General features: G+C 35.5%; 1 protein-coding gene across 1 annotated transcript in view; it reads right to left on the bottom strand.

Moving 5' to 3' along the window:
• The window catches only part of TTC27 (tetratricopeptide repeat domain 27), a 137,678-nt gene that overhangs the window by 103,349 nt on the left and 14,878 nt on the right, over positions 1–19,451 (bottom strand). The window contains exons 4-8 of the mRNA XM_076334285.1: positions 17,522–17,662; positions 14,625–14,727; positions 8,929–9,093; positions 4,763–4,899; positions 431–543 (exon numbers count right to left, since the gene is read on the bottom strand). Of these exons, the coding sequence (XP_076190400.1) occupies positions 431–543; positions 4,763–4,899; positions 8,929–9,093; positions 14,625–14,727; positions 17,522–17,662 (659 nt within the window). The remainder of the gene's footprint in view (positions 1–430; positions 544–4,762; positions 4,900–8,928; positions 9,094–14,624; positions 14,728–17,521; positions 17,663–19,451) is intronic.

The raw sequence follows: 19,451 nt of genomic DNA, 5'->3' as shown, positions 1-19,451 counted from the left end.
GACGCTCTGAATTTATACAAATATTTCCATTGCACCGAATAGCAGGGCAGAGTTTTGCTTGAAAGACAGGGTTGATCCTCATAGGAAGCTGACCATAGCAGACTCTGAAATGTGTTTTCAAAATTTACCAAAGTGTCATTACCATATGGTAGCTAATGCCAACTGCAATTAAATTGAGGCACAAAGAACAAGAAGCTTTTCCAGGATAAGAGAACAACATCGCAATTAATGAGATGCTGAAATTCTGAACTGGACACTAATGTTCACTCTGAGATAACTGAAAATGCTATCCACATATAATGCAAATCTTTTACCAGTTTAGCCAGACTATATGATAAGGAAGGAAAAAAAGTCCCACCAACCCACCACTTCATTATTTCATTATCACAATGATTCATGCAGTATTTTAAGTAACTATGAATTAACATACCATATTCCAAGGATTACAGCAAGCTCTTCTGCACACAAATCAGGTACCTGGTACTGATCAGCATCTGCTAATTTTATCTCATTAAGCACTGTATCATCATTTAAATCATAATTCTGTTGGGGGAGAAAAAAATATTTTAAAATAGATAGGAATCGTTGCAGAGAAATCAATGCCTTCAAAATATGAAAAAAATACAGACTTGTTTGAAAAAGGATAACACAAACATCAGAAAACGACAAAATGGAAAGTAATTTACCATGATTATGACAGGATAACTAACGAACAGACTAAGCCAGTAGAAGGAAGTATCATCCAAACTACTTTTGCTAAAAGTATACTGGTTGTCATGCAGGACGAACAGCATTCAGAGCAACTTTAAGGTTACCCGAATATTGATTTTCTACTTAAATAAGGGCTGAAGGAGATTTTCCTTTTCAAATTGTTGCTCATAGCATTATCAACAATTTCCTCCTCTATTAAATATAATCTGTTTCAGCTTGTCTGTATAATGTTAAACGCTATCCTAACGTGCAGGTTTTCAGGCTAGCGACCATGGACCTCTGGGAACGTATGGATTTCTTTTTAAGTATCAGCAAAGTGCAAGTAAGTAAAGCATGCCTTCTGCCAGTACAGTTAAATTCCTTACACAGGGAACTGCTCCTCCTCTCTCTCTCTTTTTTTTTTTTTAAAGTAGCTTTGCAAATTAAAGAAACACAGATTGAAAAAAACCCACTGCACTAGCACCTCCAGATACTTTGCTCTGGTAAAGGCAAGAAGGGGTATTCTGAAAAGGTTTGCTCCTGGACAAGTACTTGTGACTTTCCATCAAATTTCCTCTAGAACAAGTTGTTTAAGGAATATTCAGTTTAACTTTTACAAACAAATATGCTACCTGAAGTTCATTGTCTGTCATTTAACTTAAAGAAGAAAGTAATATAATCTGTGTCTGAAAAGTGTAAATTACTACGTTCACAGAATTTGTGTCTGTTTGGAAACAACAAAAAGATTCCTTTGGCTGCAAGCAAGAAGGAGGCAGCTGTAAACTATTTCTCCTTCCCCCGAAAAAAAAACCAAACCAAAACAAAAAGCCCCCCAGTCTTTAAACCAATTATTGTACTACTGGTTTTTAGTTACCAATAGTAGTTTTTATAATCTATTATAAAGAGAAAATTGATTTATATTAAACATTTTTTCAAGCTTCCTATTCATTTCCCTTCGATGTCCTAGTAGTAGCTGTTTCCAATGAATATCTGCCATCGGCAAGGTCAAAACGAGGGTCCACAGAAGAACAAAAAGCAAACAGGAATGCTTCAAAGGGGATTATCTGTATTCATCACCAGTATTTTATCACTATATAAATGAAACTAAACTGTGATTTGACAGAGAACGTGAAGAAAATAAACATATTTTCTTTTATTTCAAGGGGATAATGAAGATATTCCAACTCTTAAAGGCATATTTAATACCATCATTTTCTTCTCTTACTACATTAGCTACCACTTCTAGATGAAAATGATTTTTGAACAGAGCACTATGCTAGTATAACAATACCACTTCATTAGATGTAACATAAATCACAATTTAATTGATAAGGCAATTAGTTAAAAATTTCAGCTTCTGGTCTACATAAGCTTTAAAATCTAGGCTGTATAAACAGCACTAATTGCTTAAATTCACTATGAATATCGATCAACTGAACTGTACTGCAACTGTACGCTAGAGTTTTAAAGCATGACTTCCATTCCCAGATGTTAAAAGAAATTCCTCATTCCCCAAAACATAACAGCAGCTCTGAATTTTTAAAAATTAATCAAACATACCATTTCATATCAGGAGTCCTTATACATCACCTCAAGCCTGAGGTCTTCCTTTCACAGAAACATCATCAGCTTAACTGAATGTGTGCTTTCAGATCATTTAGTTATTCTGAAGAAAGCTGACCTGAGCTTTGAATTTACAATCTCAAATATTTGTTTTGAAATGCAAATAGTTTTCCTTCTAGTGCCATCTGAGGTAACATAACTGCTCAGCATGAGAGGGAAGCAGGAAGCGCTTAACCAGAAATCAGCCCAGCTACCAGTCCAACAATCGGTCACATTGCTATACTGGTTGTATTTTTAATGGAATTAAATTACTGACCGCTTCATTGCAAAATAACTTGTTCAGTGATCTTACTGAACAATAACAGGGGAAGAACTTTAAGACCATAGAAGTAAGCACTCCAAAACAGGAGATGAAAATTAGGTGTGACTAGTCTCAACTTGGCCTTTATACATATTGGCAGAGTTTACAATTGCCTTAGGAAATTTTCCACTCATCCAGGGCAATTCCCATCTTTAGACAAATAGAGTATTTTCCTTTATCTGCAAATGGCAGATGTAAAATAAGAACACTGGAGAGGGGAAGAAAATTTCCCTATAATAATTTTGCAGCATGATCACAGGCCTTTTAGCTTTCCAATGCTGGCAAAAGAAACACTAGGATCACTGTTAAAGTTAACATTGACAAATTACATGAAGTTGTATTTTGATACTACATTATCAATAAAGACATGCTAGAAAAAGGGGAAAAAACCCCAAAACTTTTAATTGGTAATTCAACACACACATGAATTGGGGAGTCTATTTAGTCAAGCCTGGTCTAATACCCATGACAGGACACTCACACATGATGTTAATGAAATGTCTGAACTTGAAATACCTCAGGTTTTCGTCAAAGCAGCACATGGTTTTACTAATACTATCTTCCAGAATTTCTGACACACATGAAATGCAGAAATAAAAGGTTCTGATTTCCCCCTGCCCCCCCCCAAGTAGACTGTGGGAACAGAAAGTCTAACTTCCCTTAATAGGCAGCCCGAGCAACTTATGACAGAATTCTATGACACAGTCACTCAGACTTGCACAACACAACTCCCTCCCTGTAGCCAAAACTTCTCAAGTTCTTTCTATCATCATATTTTTACTTTTCAGAAAGAGTAGATATGCTTACTTTGTCTAACATCATTTTCAAGATACATTCAGTAAAATTTTAGTAGGAAAGTGTGGATAACATAAGCATGACTAATTTTTAAAGGTTCAAAAAATATCCCAATTTTCTTTTTCAAACTCTCCGTTAAACTTACTTCAGCAGCTTTGGGTCTGTTCACTAAAAGGACATATTAATATAGTATTTTATTAGCAAGGATAATATATTTCATTCCAGCTTATACCTACAGCCTAAAACAGTGTTGCCATTTTTATTGAAACAATGTCATTATTTTATTCCAAACTGAAGTCCTTATCAGATATAGACCACAAAGGCAAATTCTTCAGAAAGTTGTGAATAACTGGAAAAAATAGTCATACAATATCCCAGTTAGGGACCCTCTGAGAACAATGCATCATAACATTTAGTTCTAGGTAGCTGTAGACTTCAAGTCCAACTTAAGTCTGACACTCACCAAGTGGCCTCCCCCGAGCCCTCACTATCCTTAAATGGGTTGCTATACATAGTTCTACAAGTTGTGACATATATGTAGTCAATCTCTTTTCATCAAATCGATTACAACACTAAGGACGTATTAATGGATAAACAAAAAAGCTAGCACAGTCTCTACGATATTTGTGCACTCAGAGAAGTACTGTCAAATTCTTTTGCTTAAGATCCCTGCTTGACCTGGAAGTCTATCAAGGCATAACCTTTTTTTACAAAGGCTCTCCAACCTGAAGAATAAATCTTGGACCATAACGTCTCAGTTTATCTCTGGCTTCTTTAGCAAGTTCAAATAACTTTAAATCCTGACCAGAACTTCTCCTCATGAAGGAAAAAATACCATTCCAAAATAATTCAGTGGTTGTTAGGCAATTTATAATTGAAGTCATCATGCACACCCTTAGGACCAGTAGGGCCAAGTTGCATAATTCATGCCAGTAGGAATACCTAGGCCAATTTCCTATCTTCACTTCACTGTTACTAAACATGTCTGTCAGTCCTTAGGAATCTGTGCATTTCTGTGATGCCTTGCAGGCTATTTTGAAAATCTGTCTCACCTGTTTTCCTAACTCCATCATTCTTAGGCACTAGAAATTAATACATAAACTGTAGAAGATCATATTTGCAAACATGCTTTTAGTTGAGTAGCCACATCTGTCTTGCAGACATTCATATGTTGTTTTACCCCATGTCCTTTAATATTAGGCAAACGACTGCCCCACATCTTATCCAAAAACTTTCAGAAATCATAAGTAAGTTTCTCCTAGGCACCACAAACTTTTCTCTTGCAGACACCCAAGAAAAGCTTCAGCACATTTTCATTTTAAGAAATTAAAACAATTCTTCTCAAATACATACCATTGTTAAGTTTTCTAGAGGTGTGGGAGCTGGACTTAGTTCACTGTGAGGAAGGAGGAATTCATCTGTTCTTTGGACATCCAAAACAAGCTGTGCAACGTATTTTTCCTGAAATCGTGTTCTCTTCCCCAAAGCACCTACAGAAAATTAATATAAGCTTATATTAATGAACACTAAAAACCAGTAATTCTATCATATACTAGAAAGTTGCTCACAAAAAAGCAAAATTAAAAAAGAGAAACACATTTAGAATTAACCTATGAAATTTAATAGTGGTTTAACTCTGCTTGATCTCTTTGCAGAGAACTACATGTGTTCTCACTGCTAGCTATGACATACAGAGAAATACATATTACAAACATACAAACACAGCCAGATAGGTCTTGCAAAGCCACTTTTAGTTAAATTCCCCATAACCCACCATATTGTCTCTTGAAAACTCATAATAATCAAGTTTCATCAGTTCCCTACTTATTCCCAAGCCATAAACCACAAACAATTGTTCGATTTGCCTGCTAAAAGTCAATGACAACATGGAAACGTTTAGGCAAATGAAAATCCCATAATCTCTTAAAGGCCATCATTTAAAATATTTCAAATCTTCATTTGAAGACTTAGGTCTATGAAGAGGGATCACAGACATGACATTACCATAATATGGCACATAAAATACTGTAAAAGTAACATGGGAGAGAGTGAAACAGCAAACCAATGAAGGCTGTCTACTGAATGAATCAATATTCAGAACGCACAAGGTAAAATTCCTCTCAGTGTTGTTTCTTCAGTTCTTAATTTGACCCTCACACAACTTTTACTAGTTTTTAGGGTGGCAATTAACTTTTATACCAAACTGAAAAGAAAAACATGTCTGTTCTTCCTCTGTTAGCAACCTGTTTGCAAGCTGCGAACAGAAATCATAGAACAATTTCAGGACGGTAACTTAGAATAATGGAATCTTAACCAGAGCCAAAATGGAGCTAAAAATTACTCTGTAAAATTTGGAGGTTTGCTTGCTTATTACTACTATGATACAATGCTGAGATAATGTGAGCTGTGAAAGTCCAGTAACAGAAATGGAGGACTGAATGCTGATCCACTGTTGCTTTTGCAGAACCAAGTAAGATCAAGTTCTTAATTTCATTATCATTTTGAAAATTTTGCAGGACATAAAAATCTTGGAGGTAAAGATAACTGACTGCTCATGTGGACAAAGGCCTGAGGATGAGGCCATTGTCAGTAAGAATCACCTGGCACAGGCACTGAAATAGCAATCACCCCCTTTTCTTCTTGGAGATGGAAAGAGAGCAGTGGGGAAACCAGAAATTAAACTGATTTCTCCTTTTCTGCCAATCACCCCTTTTAATGGGAAAGCCCTGTGTTAAGAGTTTATGAATAAATGAAAAAGGTTCTAAAAATATCACCTTAAAATCACAAGGCACACTGCAGAGGAGAGAGACAGAGAGAAATACTGGGTAGTGATTCATACTAATTTTACACAGTAGTACTCAATTCTCAATTTTAATAATGCTTGAAAATCATTATGCTGTAATTCACTTCCTATTTTGTCTTACTGCTTAAACAGCTGAATAAAACACTTGCAAAGTTATACTGGTTACCAATGAATTTACTTGCTACCACCCAGAAACTGTCATTTGTTTATGCTCCGAGATGCACACACACCCCACCTCATTTTTTTAAACAAAGAGTTCCTTGCTGTTACAGGGACAAAACATAATCATTTTTATTTGGAAAATATATACCACGTGTTTAAGCTGGGGTAAAAATTTGCTTGCTTTATACCACCATATATCCTCACAAAGAGAGGGAATCTACACAGACACTTTACTTTCTGTTCCATATTAAAAGTTCCCAGGGATGCATTACTGGGCATGAAAACAATAAGCAGACAATACGCAGATCTCAGTGTTCAGCATTATTAATCCTCCAGATCTGCTGATCTTAAATTTATTTTGGATTACCACCCTTCATTTTAGTAAATTTATATACAAGAAGGACCATGGTCTTCTCTTTTACTGGAAATTGTTTTGTGGAGTTATTGATGGTTGCGACTCATTGTGAGGAACATAAGGATGCTTTTTAATAAATGATGAATATAGGACAGACCTGAATTAATGGGACTTAAAAAAGTACACAAGCCAAAACAAGTATGATTTATTCACACATTTCTACAATAACTTTGGAAAACATTGGTTCTAAAGTCTCTCTTTAAGAACAGCATACATTTCCATGCTGTAATAAAATGTTCAACTAGTAAGGATCACAACCATTAAAGAATAAAAACCTCTTAAAATCCTTTCCTAAAAAGGAAATTCCTTCCAAAAGCCTTAAAAATATCTTTGCTAGCGGTTAAATTTTTACATTAAAGCAAAGTCTTTTTTGATGATGTAACATTCCTTCCATTTAGCCAAAACATGCATGTCAAATGAATTTGTCTAGAATGCCAACAATTCCCACATGTTCAGTTCAGTTCATTTGCCTTCAGGTTAGACATCCTTCATAACTATTCTAATAGATTTATGGAGATAAACCACAGAACTTCTAGGAGTTTCACAACATTCTTCCAAGAGACTGTATCACCACAACCTCTCTCTGGGACTAGCATAACCTCTTGGTAAAGTAATCAAAAATACAAATAATTCCACTGCATCCAAACTATTTTTTTCCCTTCCAAACAAGAGTTTTTTCCTAGGTTAGATTTAAGGAAATTATTCATCCAATATCTAAAGATCTCCTTTAAAGGGGAAAAAAAAAAAAAAAATCCAACATGTAGCTTAAGTTGAGGAATATCAGTGAATAGCCACCTGCCACTTTGATTTTACTTGTTCTTAGTTAATTAAATTTTTATAGCTTGAGTATCATCACAGGCACTGATGTTTTTAATAAAAAACAAGAAAAACCCAGGTTAATTTTAAACAAAACTACCTTATAATATCACGTTTGCAGTACATGCCACACATCACACATACAGTATAAGTTGTGCATAGAAAAAGAGGGTAGGATCAATTGAAATGCATGGAATTCTTTCAAACAAATATACGGAAAATAATCCTATGGTTTAAGCAGATACCACTGAATATAATCAATTCATAGCTATGCAAAAACATTATGCCACAAGATTTTCATTAGAGATTTTTCAAAGTAAACCTTTAAAACCTTCGAAGAAATGAGTATGGAGTTCCACAGTTGTTTGGTTTTGTGGGGTGTTTTTTTGTGTGTGTGTGGGTTTTTTTGTTCTGTTTTTTAATTAAAATATTAAACTGACTCAGGATATAAGCAGGGGTAGCTGCAGCTCCAATCTAAATATATAGGAACAGCTAGCCTTGTGACATACAGTGGTGTTAATAGGTAAGGAGGCTGCAAGTTTCAGTTCCTTAGTCCTTTCTGTTAATAACTCTATAGAAAAAATTATATAAAGGTTTTTGCATTTCTACTCAGACACAATCAAAAGTTCTCACACAGAGGAGGTGTGCATCTTATGTCCTTTTGATTACCTAGCAGGACCAGCTAGACCAAACAGTCCCATATCTATACATGTAATTTTAAATGAAGTTGCAGGTGCAGCAATCTGATCTGCCTGACTCCAAAGAATAGGTTCAGAAAGGATAATTATAAAGTCTCCATAGTGACTGAATCCTTGATATTTCTCTTCATCAGAAATTTGACTTTTCTACTTATTTCCTGTGATAACACCAGTCCTGGAAGTTACTCTTAAATGCTATTTACGTAGAGTAGATCTAGGCTAGTGGCGTAAAAGGTAAAAGACTGCATCAAATCATCACACAGACTTCTTTGTAAGTGTCTCCAAACAAACAAAAAACATTATTCATCATGACACCAACTAGTTTCAGGAGTCCCATAACAGAGACAACTAGACCTAGAATTCGATATGAAACACAAGAAGGAAGGATCATAATACCACAGCTGCTCAGACACCCATATTAGGGATGATATCGTAACTAGATGGCATATTTCTCTTCCCTTTTCCAAGCAATGCTAATTCTTAGAAGACAAGTAAGTCCTACCTGTTAAAAGTCACGATTTTTCAAAAGATAGCTCTTTTTTTAACTTGGATATGTAAAAAAACCCAACAAATTGTAGGTTTGGTCCAACCAACCATCCTCATAGACTGTACAAGCAAAACTTACCTGTAAGATTAATCTGCAGTTTCATTATGTCTTTAGCCGTATTGAAACATTGTTTAGCTTTTTTATACTCATAGTAATACAAAAATGTATAGGCACACTCAAGATGGAACTGAACTTCTAAGTGCCAGCTTTCACCACCTGTGAACAAAGTTTCTGCTTCTGTCACTGCAAATTAAGAAAAAGAAAAGCTATCAGGATGCAGTCCAGGAGAACGATATTTTAAAATTACATTTAAAATACCAGGAGAGAAAGTCTGTTATGCTTAAAGCAGACCTGTTGTTCTTTACACCTCCACACATGTAAAAATCCACAGTGTATAAAAGATATGCACTATTTAAAGCATTTTTCAGGTTTTATATCTAAGGATTACTACTGGAACAAACAAAAGTTTAAACTTCAAAAGTTTGAATTCAGCAAAGCTGAATTGGGATATATTACTCTTGCATGAAATAAACAACTCTAATTGTCTTGGACCTGCTAAAGAACATAGGAACTCAGAATACAGGTTATTGAGGTAATACCCTCCTTAAGTAGCAGGCTTCAAATGAGAAAGTCTCACCAGCAGATTGAGCACTGAGTGGGGACTTAGGACTCGTTAGGGTTTGTGGGTTTTTTGTTTGTGTGTGGGGGTTTTGTTTGTTTTTTATACATAATTACTGATTTGCTGAGTGATAAAAATCATGTTCTCCATCTGAACAGGAGAAAATACCTTCATAAATAAATCCGAAATCCTTAGGAATGAAGACTTGATTTTTTTTTTCATCCAGCATAGAAGCATTTGTATTTCTTATATATTTAAACTCTATCTATCAAAATACAGTAAATGACAAAAGAATATTCTTGCATAGTAAAATACAGATCATTAAGTTCAAAACAGTTCATATGAATTATTCTTAACTGGAGGTGTTTTCTTTTCCTTTGGGCTTTATTTCTTTGTTTTGCCAGAAAATATTTACATAATAGAGTTCTTTAAAAGCTCACAGCATCACAGTACCTAAAAAGACTGGTACCCAAGATTAACATAGATGCTGTGTTACTTAATGGATGCTTAATTTTTCAAACGTGCTTTATTAAGATTAGTAAAAAGTCTTACTATATGAAAAACTAATATTATCAAGGATTTTTTAAACATTTTTCTCTGACTTTTGAATTTAAAGATTGGCAGTCAACTCCAGCCTGAGCAGATTTTATTGTTTAAACCTCCTCGGCTTTTTTTTTTTTTTTTTTTTTTTTTTGAGTACTTGCTAGTCCTCAAAATCTTTCAATTAATACAGAAAGCTGCTAAGTCTGAACATATTTTTACACAGCTTTTAAAATTCAATACATAAGAATTTGCATGGATAAATCCTGCCTAGTAACTTAACTTTTTTCAAAGTCTAAATTTCAAGATTTTGTTTAATGAAAGCAAATTGGTAACTTAAAAATATTACTCCAATTTCAATTTATGATAGCGAATGCAGCAGGTTACAACTTAATCCTTAAAAAAACCCCTCAAGAGACTACAACTATTTAAAAACAAAGTCTGTGCAACTTAATCCCTGCTTTTAACACAAATTTCAAACACATTACTTCAAAATTGAGAAAGTTAGCTGAATGTTAACCTCACATTTCAGTAATGTATACTTTTCATTAAGAAACAATGTGAGGTTTTGTGCTGGTTTTGGCTGGGATAGAATTTTTTTTTTTTTTATAGTAGCTAGTATGGGGCTGTGTTTTGGATTTGTGCTGAAAACAGTGTTGATAACACAGGGATGTTTTTGTTACTGCTGAGCAGTGCTTACACAGAGTCAAGGTCTTTAATGCTTCTCACCCCACCCCACCAGTGAGTAGGCTGGGGGTGCACGAGAAGTTGAGAGGGGACACAGCCGGGACAGCTGACCCCAACTGACCAAAGGGATATTCCATGCCATATGACGTCATGCTCAGCATATAAAGCTGGGGGAAGAAGGAGGAAGGGGGTAACATTCGGAGTTACGGTGTTTTGTCTTCCCAAGTACGTATGACAGAGCCCTGCTTTCCTGGAGGTGGCTGAACACCTGCCTGCTGGTGGGAAGTAGTGAATGAATTCCTTGTTTTGCTTTTCTTGTGTGTGCGGCTTTTGCTTTCCCTATTCAACTGCCTTTATCTCAACCCACGAGTTTTCTCATTTTTACCCTTCTGATTCTCTCCCCCATCCCACTGGGGGGAAGTGAGCGAGTGACTGTGTGGTGTTTAGCTGCCTGCCAGGTTAAACCACAACAGGTTTTAATGCTTTTGTCCACATTTATCATTAAACACATTCTCTTTTTAAAAAGAGAATAATGCCCAGAGGACCATAAAACATCTGCCTTTCTAACAAAAGCTTTGTTTTTTGTAAAAAGGGTAAAAAAACCCAATTTTCAGTAAATGATTTGGGACATCTGCCATCTTTACCTGCTTTTTACACGCTATACATATACAATGCCACTCTGATGGTTTCCCAAAGGACAAAAATCCTATTTCTATGAGGAAAAAATAAAATGGGGTTTTCTATGAGGTATTATTAAAAGCACTCAAAAATGCACTGAGGGTTTTATACAGTGCAAACATAGATTTGCATTGACTCTTTAGCGTAGTTTGAGCCAATCCTGAAGGGCCGTTGTCAGTACAACAAAGCTTACAAGATACTGAATGTGCAGGTACACATGTGGAAACCACACAAAAATGCATTACTTCTTGATTTTCCATAGCTAACAAGTTTCAATGATCTGAACATAAAATTACTTGTGCTAGAACCATATATACTGCTATAACGAACTGAAGTGATACATCAAGAAGTGGTCTTACCACTCCTTATCTAAATATCATTTACTTACAGTGCTAATCGCAAAACTTGATAAGCTTAGGCATTTGAGATTTCAGGGACCTTTGTGGAAAGCTTCACATCATTACCAGTATTGATGTAGCTGCACAGAAGCACTGATGTCCCAAACTTAAGACATCCCTCTGGCATCCCATACCATGTTTGGCACAGGACCAAACGGATGGGAAACTGCGCTGAGCCCTGTTGGTTTTGCACAACAGTTGCTTCAGAACAGCAGGGAATCACTGCAGCTGTCTTCTATTCAGGTGATGAATAGACTTTACACTTGAGAACAATGCATTTTAAATAGAAAAGATAATTTCTCCTGAATTTGAAGGTCTTTTCGCTAGTAATTAAGACAAAGTTTTCTAGTTAAGTTGATACAGAACAAGCAAGTAGGGTTTTTCAAGCCCTAATCAAAGACTATTTAAAAGGTTTATTAAGTATTTATTTTAGGAAATATGAAGATACTTGTTAGAAATACCAGATGGCTTTAATTACAAAGTAAATAAACTGTTAGAGGCAGCAAAACCTGCCTGGAAAAACTCACTACAGATTCAAGTGTACTTTACACCATCTTCTCTGAAATCTACATCCAGGAGTCTCAAATCAGGTCACTGAAAACAGACATCTTAGTACTTATTTAGTATCTGTGCATATGCAGCAGCATCCTCTACACAGATAAGGGCTGCACAAGCTACTGTATCTCTACCCAGTATCACCTAGTCAATGAATTTCAGTCAATTTTATGATTACTTCTCTTTCAGTTTTGTTCCAAGTTTTTAGGTATTTCCAAGAAGAAAAAGTAAGTCACATAAATGTGCTACAAATTTCTCTATTACAGATTTTATCTAACAGAACCCAAAAGTGTTTTCATGTACTCTCCATTCTCCAAAGTACGGTATAATAAAACTATACCGTCAAACAAGAATTGCAGTACTTGAATAGAACTGCAAAACCACTGGTATCTAAACATCTTTGACCCTGGGCATCTCTGGAACACATACTCAGAACAACAAAAAAATTATCTAGAAATGAGCCGAAGACTACTTAGAGTTTCTAAGCTTTTTTAAAAAGATATTACAAACATATCTCCTTAGCCTTCCTTATCTGAATGAAGAACACCAGCACCATTTGTTTCAGAATATAAAATTTATAGATACTTTTAGGTAAATATTTAGGAAATACACATTCTAGAAGTACTGTACAACCTAACACACAAATGTTCAAGCCTTACTACATTAAAACTAAGCAACAACAATTTTGCCTCAAAAAGCTTACCCCTAACCATCAAAGTAAGCAAAATAACCCTCTCCAGAACAGTTAACCACCTCTATGCAACTCTGTTTTTAAAATGGCTATGAGAAGTAACTGGGAGATTAGCTTTTACAACGTATCTTGCAAGTCACATTTTAAGGAATTTTTATTTTCAATACAAGCATTTAAACAGGCTAAACTTATGAGACTAGCTCCACTACACCCATTTTTGAAGTAAAACTCAATTTGCTATAATTTGGAAATTAAAAATGCATCTTAGATTTCATTCTTTGCACCTGTTCAAGTCCAACCCCCATCCCCAGTCCTTAGCCCATAAATTAACATGCCAACTAGTTTATCATGATGCACTTAAATTACACCTGTCAATTACTTTCTAATATGTGCATCAAATCAGCAACACTTCCAACTTTCCAAGAACTAGAACTTTTAAAGTTACAGACTAAAGAATAAGTAGAACTTAATCTTAAGATTCCCGTACCTGTGCAAGATAACTCTAGAAGTTAGTTCAAAATTCTCTAATAAAGTATTAAAAAAAAAATACAAAAATCACAGTTTACATCAATTGCAACAAAACTCTTCCACTCCAGTGCTTTTAGCATTCAGTAAGAGCATTAAGTCAGCTGCTTCTTCACTGCAGAGGACCCAGTAAAATCCTCTGCTCAATTTCATTACTGTACTAACATCTTTGTTACCTATTTGGAAGTTCTTCAAGGACCAAAACCCACTTCATATTTTACATATAATTTGCATGGCCTGAACCTACATATGGTTCAGATCAAAAAAGCTGCATTAAGGTGTGGTAGGAGAGAGGAAACTTGAAACTTTGGCGTTTAAGATTGCCTTCTTTGTCAAAATAAAAGATACATGACAATTCATGTCTAAATGCAATAGAAAATTTCTTAAATGTCATTGATTGGAAATTTCAGATTTGTGAAGTTAAATGAAGAAACTTTAGCTAAGTAGTGAGGGGCCAATGTACGTAAAAGCTTGCCTCCTTTTTCCAGCTTTATCAGTTGCTATAGCAAATGATATTAACAGTCTATATAAGAGTTTGTTCCTCAGAAAAAAATCCCAAGCAATATATTTCTACATTATGCTTTTGTAGACATCAATACATATATAACATAATTTAGTTTTAACATTGTCTATTTTCTCTACATATAATGCAGAGAGGTAACAAATCTCAAAACTTAGGTGGGGATAGAGAAAATGGGGAAAAAGAAGTTTATCTCCCCCATGAAGATACAGAAGAACAAGGACACTCCCTTTTCAAACCAAAATAAGCTCAGTTAAATAAGGAATGAAAACTGTACAGAATGGCTTCAAGTGAGCTTGTGATAAGTTAACAGTGCTAAGCGCAGGGGGAGAAAGCCGCCTTCTACAATCACATACTCCCACTTTCATCTTAGAGTCTGGAAAATAGCATGTGCAATACAAGTCCATGTCAATTTAAGTGAATTCTGTTCCCTCTCTCCTCTCTGTAGTTACATAAGCATCTGATAAACATCATGTGAGAGTTGTGCCTACAAACTCCCCTCCCCCATGATATCTTACAAGTGATGCTATACACCAATAAACCAAGTAATTAGAAACACACCTTGTTTTATACAGGTCTGGGCAAGAGTATATAGCTCAGGTGATCTCTCCTCTAACAACTGCTGGTGAATATTCACATATCTTAGAGTCCACCAAGATAATGTCTGAAAAAAAAATACGGATACTTCAAATTAATAACAAGTATAGAACTTTTTCAAAGAAAGAAAAAAGATAAGTGGCTTTAAAATATAGATTTCATAATATTCGATTCTAATTGTAAAAAATACAAACCCAACCAAAATAGTTGTTTTATATAAAAAGTGAGCACTAACCTAGCATAAAGATGAACATATTCAAGCAGCTCTACAGTGCTCTAAGAGTTTGATGGGCTTTTCCTCTGTTAATTTTTCTAGCTGCTTTTTGAACCCTGCAAATATTTAGGACCACAATCTGGTAAGAAACGCTATTAACAGAAGATAAAAAAATACTCGTGTGTGCTTATTTTGGAGCAGCCACTTGCTACTTTGATTTCATACCTCCTAATTCTTGTAACAGAAAGACCAAAAAAAAAAGCTGTTTCCTACTTATCTTCTTTCGTGTCACATTCATGATTTTAATAGACAGCCATGATCTCACACTTCAGTAATCTTTCCAGCCTGAAGAGTCCTAGGCTATTTAGTTACTTTTTGTATGGAAGCCATTCAGTATTTCTGATCATCTATCGTTGCCCTTCTATGCATTTTTTCCTGTTCTGTTTAATCTTTTATTTCTTCAGGCGGGGGTAGAAAGGAGACAGAGAGGTGGAAGAGGACCAGAACTGCTCATGAGAACACCTTACAATCACAATTGAAAGTATTAATGTTTGTATGTGGAATTTCAGAAGGGCAAATACCTTACTGAACTAAGTAATCTTCTATAGCAGAGCTGAATTACAGCTCAGCAAATAACGGATTTTAGAAAAACTGTGTACACAAAACGTAAGTTCCCCAGCATATCTTATCCCTCTCTAGCTGCACCAGGTGGAAATGCATGGAATAGCTAATTGATAATATAATATTCTATTCTCAAAATTATACTTAAGATTATCATCTGTGACTATAGGGCATACCTCTACACAAGCTCTAATGATTACTAGTTATTCTGCTACTGTTAGCACGCCAATCATTTTCTATGAAACTGATGTCTGAGCACTTCTGAGAGGCACCTATCTTCTGAACTTTTTATACAGGTATGCTTACATCAGACCGACCTAAGGGCTGTACAGTATTCAAGCAAAAACATCTAAACCAGTCACATGTAGTTGACTGTAATGTCCCTAGAAAGGAACCATCAAAAAGAGTAAAAGCATCTATTTCAAAAAGCAATGAAAGATGACTTTTGATATCAAGCTGAACAAACTAAGAGCACACAAACAACAGACTTTATGAAACAGGTCAAATCCCAGTATTTCATCACTTATTTAGAAAGCTAAAGGCCATTTAAATAAGTTTCAAATTACTTCAGTTTAGCTTTATATAATGAAGTATTCATTTTCCCACACAACTGAGTATCCACCTTAATGATACAATTTCCTGAGGCCTGATGCTTGCCACTCAGAAATGTTACAATCAGAGAGAACATATTTATAAAGTTTCAGGTAAGACAGCTGAGCGCTGTACAGTATTCTATCAGCAACGTTAGTTTTTTGGGAGCCAAGTTAAGAATTTTTGGATGATTTTTAAGCATTTAATCTTCCATGTACAATAGCATTTTTGAATAAAACAGAGCTTTATTAATGCATTAGATAATATATTTCAGAGCATTTTACCCTGTTTTAAATTTATTTGCACTAATCTTAAGAAGCAAAGGTATTGAGATACTTCCTTTGAATCAAGCTGAAACGAGAAAGAATGGCAAGCTTTAATTGCTACACTGACCTGTTGATGAAAGTAGTTTTTATCAGTTGCTGCCTTTGAACTACTATCCAAACTTGATGTAGCCACAAGTAATTGGACCTCCACTGGGTAGAAGGCGTCCCCCTATTATGTCAGTCTGAGGGGAGGCAGCAAGGGAATTCTTTATACCAGGTACATTTTCTGCCTCCCTGACTGACCCAATTGCTGAAATTCAACAGCACTCATCTGTGAATAACAGGGAAAACGACGGAAGAGCTTGGCTTCCAGAAATGCAGTACAGCCAACATCTACCACACAGTTTAATTCATCACTCATACAAAGACCCAGCTGGGAATGGATGTTGTCAGCCAAGCATAAAGAGGGACCATGTGGCATTTTGATCTCCAGCCAAATTCTGTTCAACTGGAATGCAATAAAGAGAAGTTGCCGCTCTTAAAAGTCCCCCAGTTCCAGAGAGTCCTGCTACCAATCAGCCTGCTGCTAAACTACAAAGGAGGTAGAGACAAAAACCCTCTCAAGAAGAGGTTCATATCTTCGTTTTTAATGTACAAGTACAACAAAAATTAAGGCAGCTTCCACATGGATGCCTGCAGAAGAGATAGAGGACAATGACAAACCAAAGAGAGGACTTCCTTGGCGTCTAGAACTCATGACTTACAATTCATACAGTAATGGTTAACAGTATCCCAAAGCTTGTTAAAAAGGACACGGTATATGTATGCTGCATTATAGTGCATTCCTCCCACCCCCCCCTCAAATAATGTCACAAAGTATGTGTCTTCTAAAAAAGTTGCTTCCTATTAAATTTTCTACTTTTTCCAGGTAATGAAGGCATCTTTCTTCTCTTTTGGGGAAGACAGCGAGAAAATAGCTTATCTTTAAGAAAAAGGTACTTGCGTTTAATTGTAATCACTTTGCCTGAACTGTTTCTTAGAGGGAAAAACCTCAGAGCTAGAGAAAAAGAAATGGAAATTATACTGATTCAATGAGGTATGAAAAAAAGAATGAGAACACCAATTAATGAGTAGCTGGCAGTCACAATCATTAGTCACATATTTCTTACCTGAAGAGATGAAAGTTTGTGTCTTGAATTCACAAGGATTATCCTGGCTATAAGCAGCAAAATAGGATGAGAAGTCAAGGTATAGACTGATTCACCATCTAGAACCAGCATCTTCAGAATAGCTGCATGCAGCATTTTTGGCTGAAAGAAGAATTGAAAAAAAGACAAGTTTCAGGAAACATAAGTTTATAAACAAATCATGTAATACAGAATTAGGAAAAATAACTACTCATGTATTTAAGGAAGAAGTCTGCTCAACACATTTAAAAAAAGAAAAAAAAAAAATCACTGTCTCTGGGAGTCTCAACCTTTTACCAAGTCATGGTGAATTCTGCCTTGTTTCTTGCTGTCCAGATACACCATATCAACATGATCTGACAGACTCTGATTTCCTCCCACCTGAAATGCATATGTCCAGTCAACACTATCCCCAAACACATTCCAGTAATATAATCCTTCCCATGATCTAAGGAGAAAATCTTCTGGTAAATCCACGCCATTCAATTTGTAATCACAGAAATAAAATAATGTTAATTAAATTAATCCTACAGCACACAAATACACTAGATATTCCTCCAGTGATGTCAATGTGTTATTTTCCGCTTTCCCCAGAGGGAGCTTCCTGTTGGAGTGGCATCAGGGCAGCAATAGTAGAGTAATTCTTCCCTTTGTCCAATAAATAAAAACCTCTCTCTGCTTTGAAAGCTTTCCTGTATTACATTCCCTACAGTAATTCTTTTACTTAATGGGCTTGAGGTAGCTCTCCAGGGAATCTGTCTCTGTCAGATGACAGTCACCTATTCTTCTCTCCCTTTTAATGCAATGAAAGCATTCAAGCAGTTTATCTTCAGACTTAGGGAGATGTTAGTTCATCAGTTCATTCCTGGTTCTCATATGGCAGGTTTCCTTTGCAAACTAAAAAAAGTAGGGCTTTTGTTTTCAGTGGTATGAAAGGGGCAAGGAAAGGGAACGGAAGGGAAAGAGAAGAAGAAAAGGTTAAGTGACAGCTTGCATTGAAGTCACTTGCCTGAGAAAGATTCTTATTCAGTCTATGCAACCAGGACAGAAGTTATTTGAATCACATTTCAGCTTTTTAAACTAAACGAATAATGTAACTCCTAAGTTATTTGAAACTCTTTCAAATACCTTTACCAACAGGTTACATTAAAGATAAGAGTTGTTACGCCACATTATTCCCCTAGTTCACTTTTTAATGACCAGGTAATCTTAAGGCTTTTTTTTCTGATTTACTTAAGTTTGTTAATTATTTATCTTGCATTAACATTGAAAATACTTTTACTTCGTAGACAATGTCTCGGGACTTTAAATTATTTACTTGAAGTGGAATTCTTGCGTGACATCACTGCAGTCATTTCAATCCCACCATGGACAACAAAGTTTACAATAGTCTGACAAACCACTTGAGAATAAAGGAAAGAAACTGCCAAGTGGAAGTATACCAGATCCCTCCCATCTCTAGTGATTCAGAAAGGAATAGCCTTACCAACACCTCTACTCCGATTTTGAGAGGGAAAGTCATTATTCAGTACTTCTAAAGATTCATTTTTAAAATCCACACAGACATATAATAGGACACAATATAATTTTCAGTTTAACTTTTTTCTGTCTGCTCCTTTTTGATTCTTTCTGTAATCAAAGTAGACAGTACTTAAATTACTCAGTGGGAAAGCAAAGAAGCTATAAGCTTTGTTACAGAACCATTTTCTAAAACAGCCTTGCTATGCTATAGTAATCTACACTTGTTTAAGCACTGTAGCAACCAATTAATCTCAAATTCACATTTCAAATCTTTCAACTGGAGAGCTCAGTCCAGCTAATGTAACATTAGAAGGAATATAATGAGGGAGGGAGAAGGGAGAGATGATGACATGTCAGCCTTGACAATAAGCCAACAAGTCTCAGAGCCAAA

The sequence above is a fragment of the Aptenodytes patagonicus genome, chromosome 3, assembly GCF_965638725.1.
Source record: "Aptenodytes patagonicus chromosome 3, bAptPat1.pri.cur, whole genome shotgun sequence".
Classification (NCBI taxonomy): Eukaryota; Metazoa; Chordata; class Aves; order Sphenisciformes; family Spheniscidae; genus Aptenodytes; species Aptenodytes patagonicus.
The sequence above is the reverse complement of the archived record's forward strand: the minus strand, read 5'-3'. Positions and strand labels throughout refer to the sequence as shown.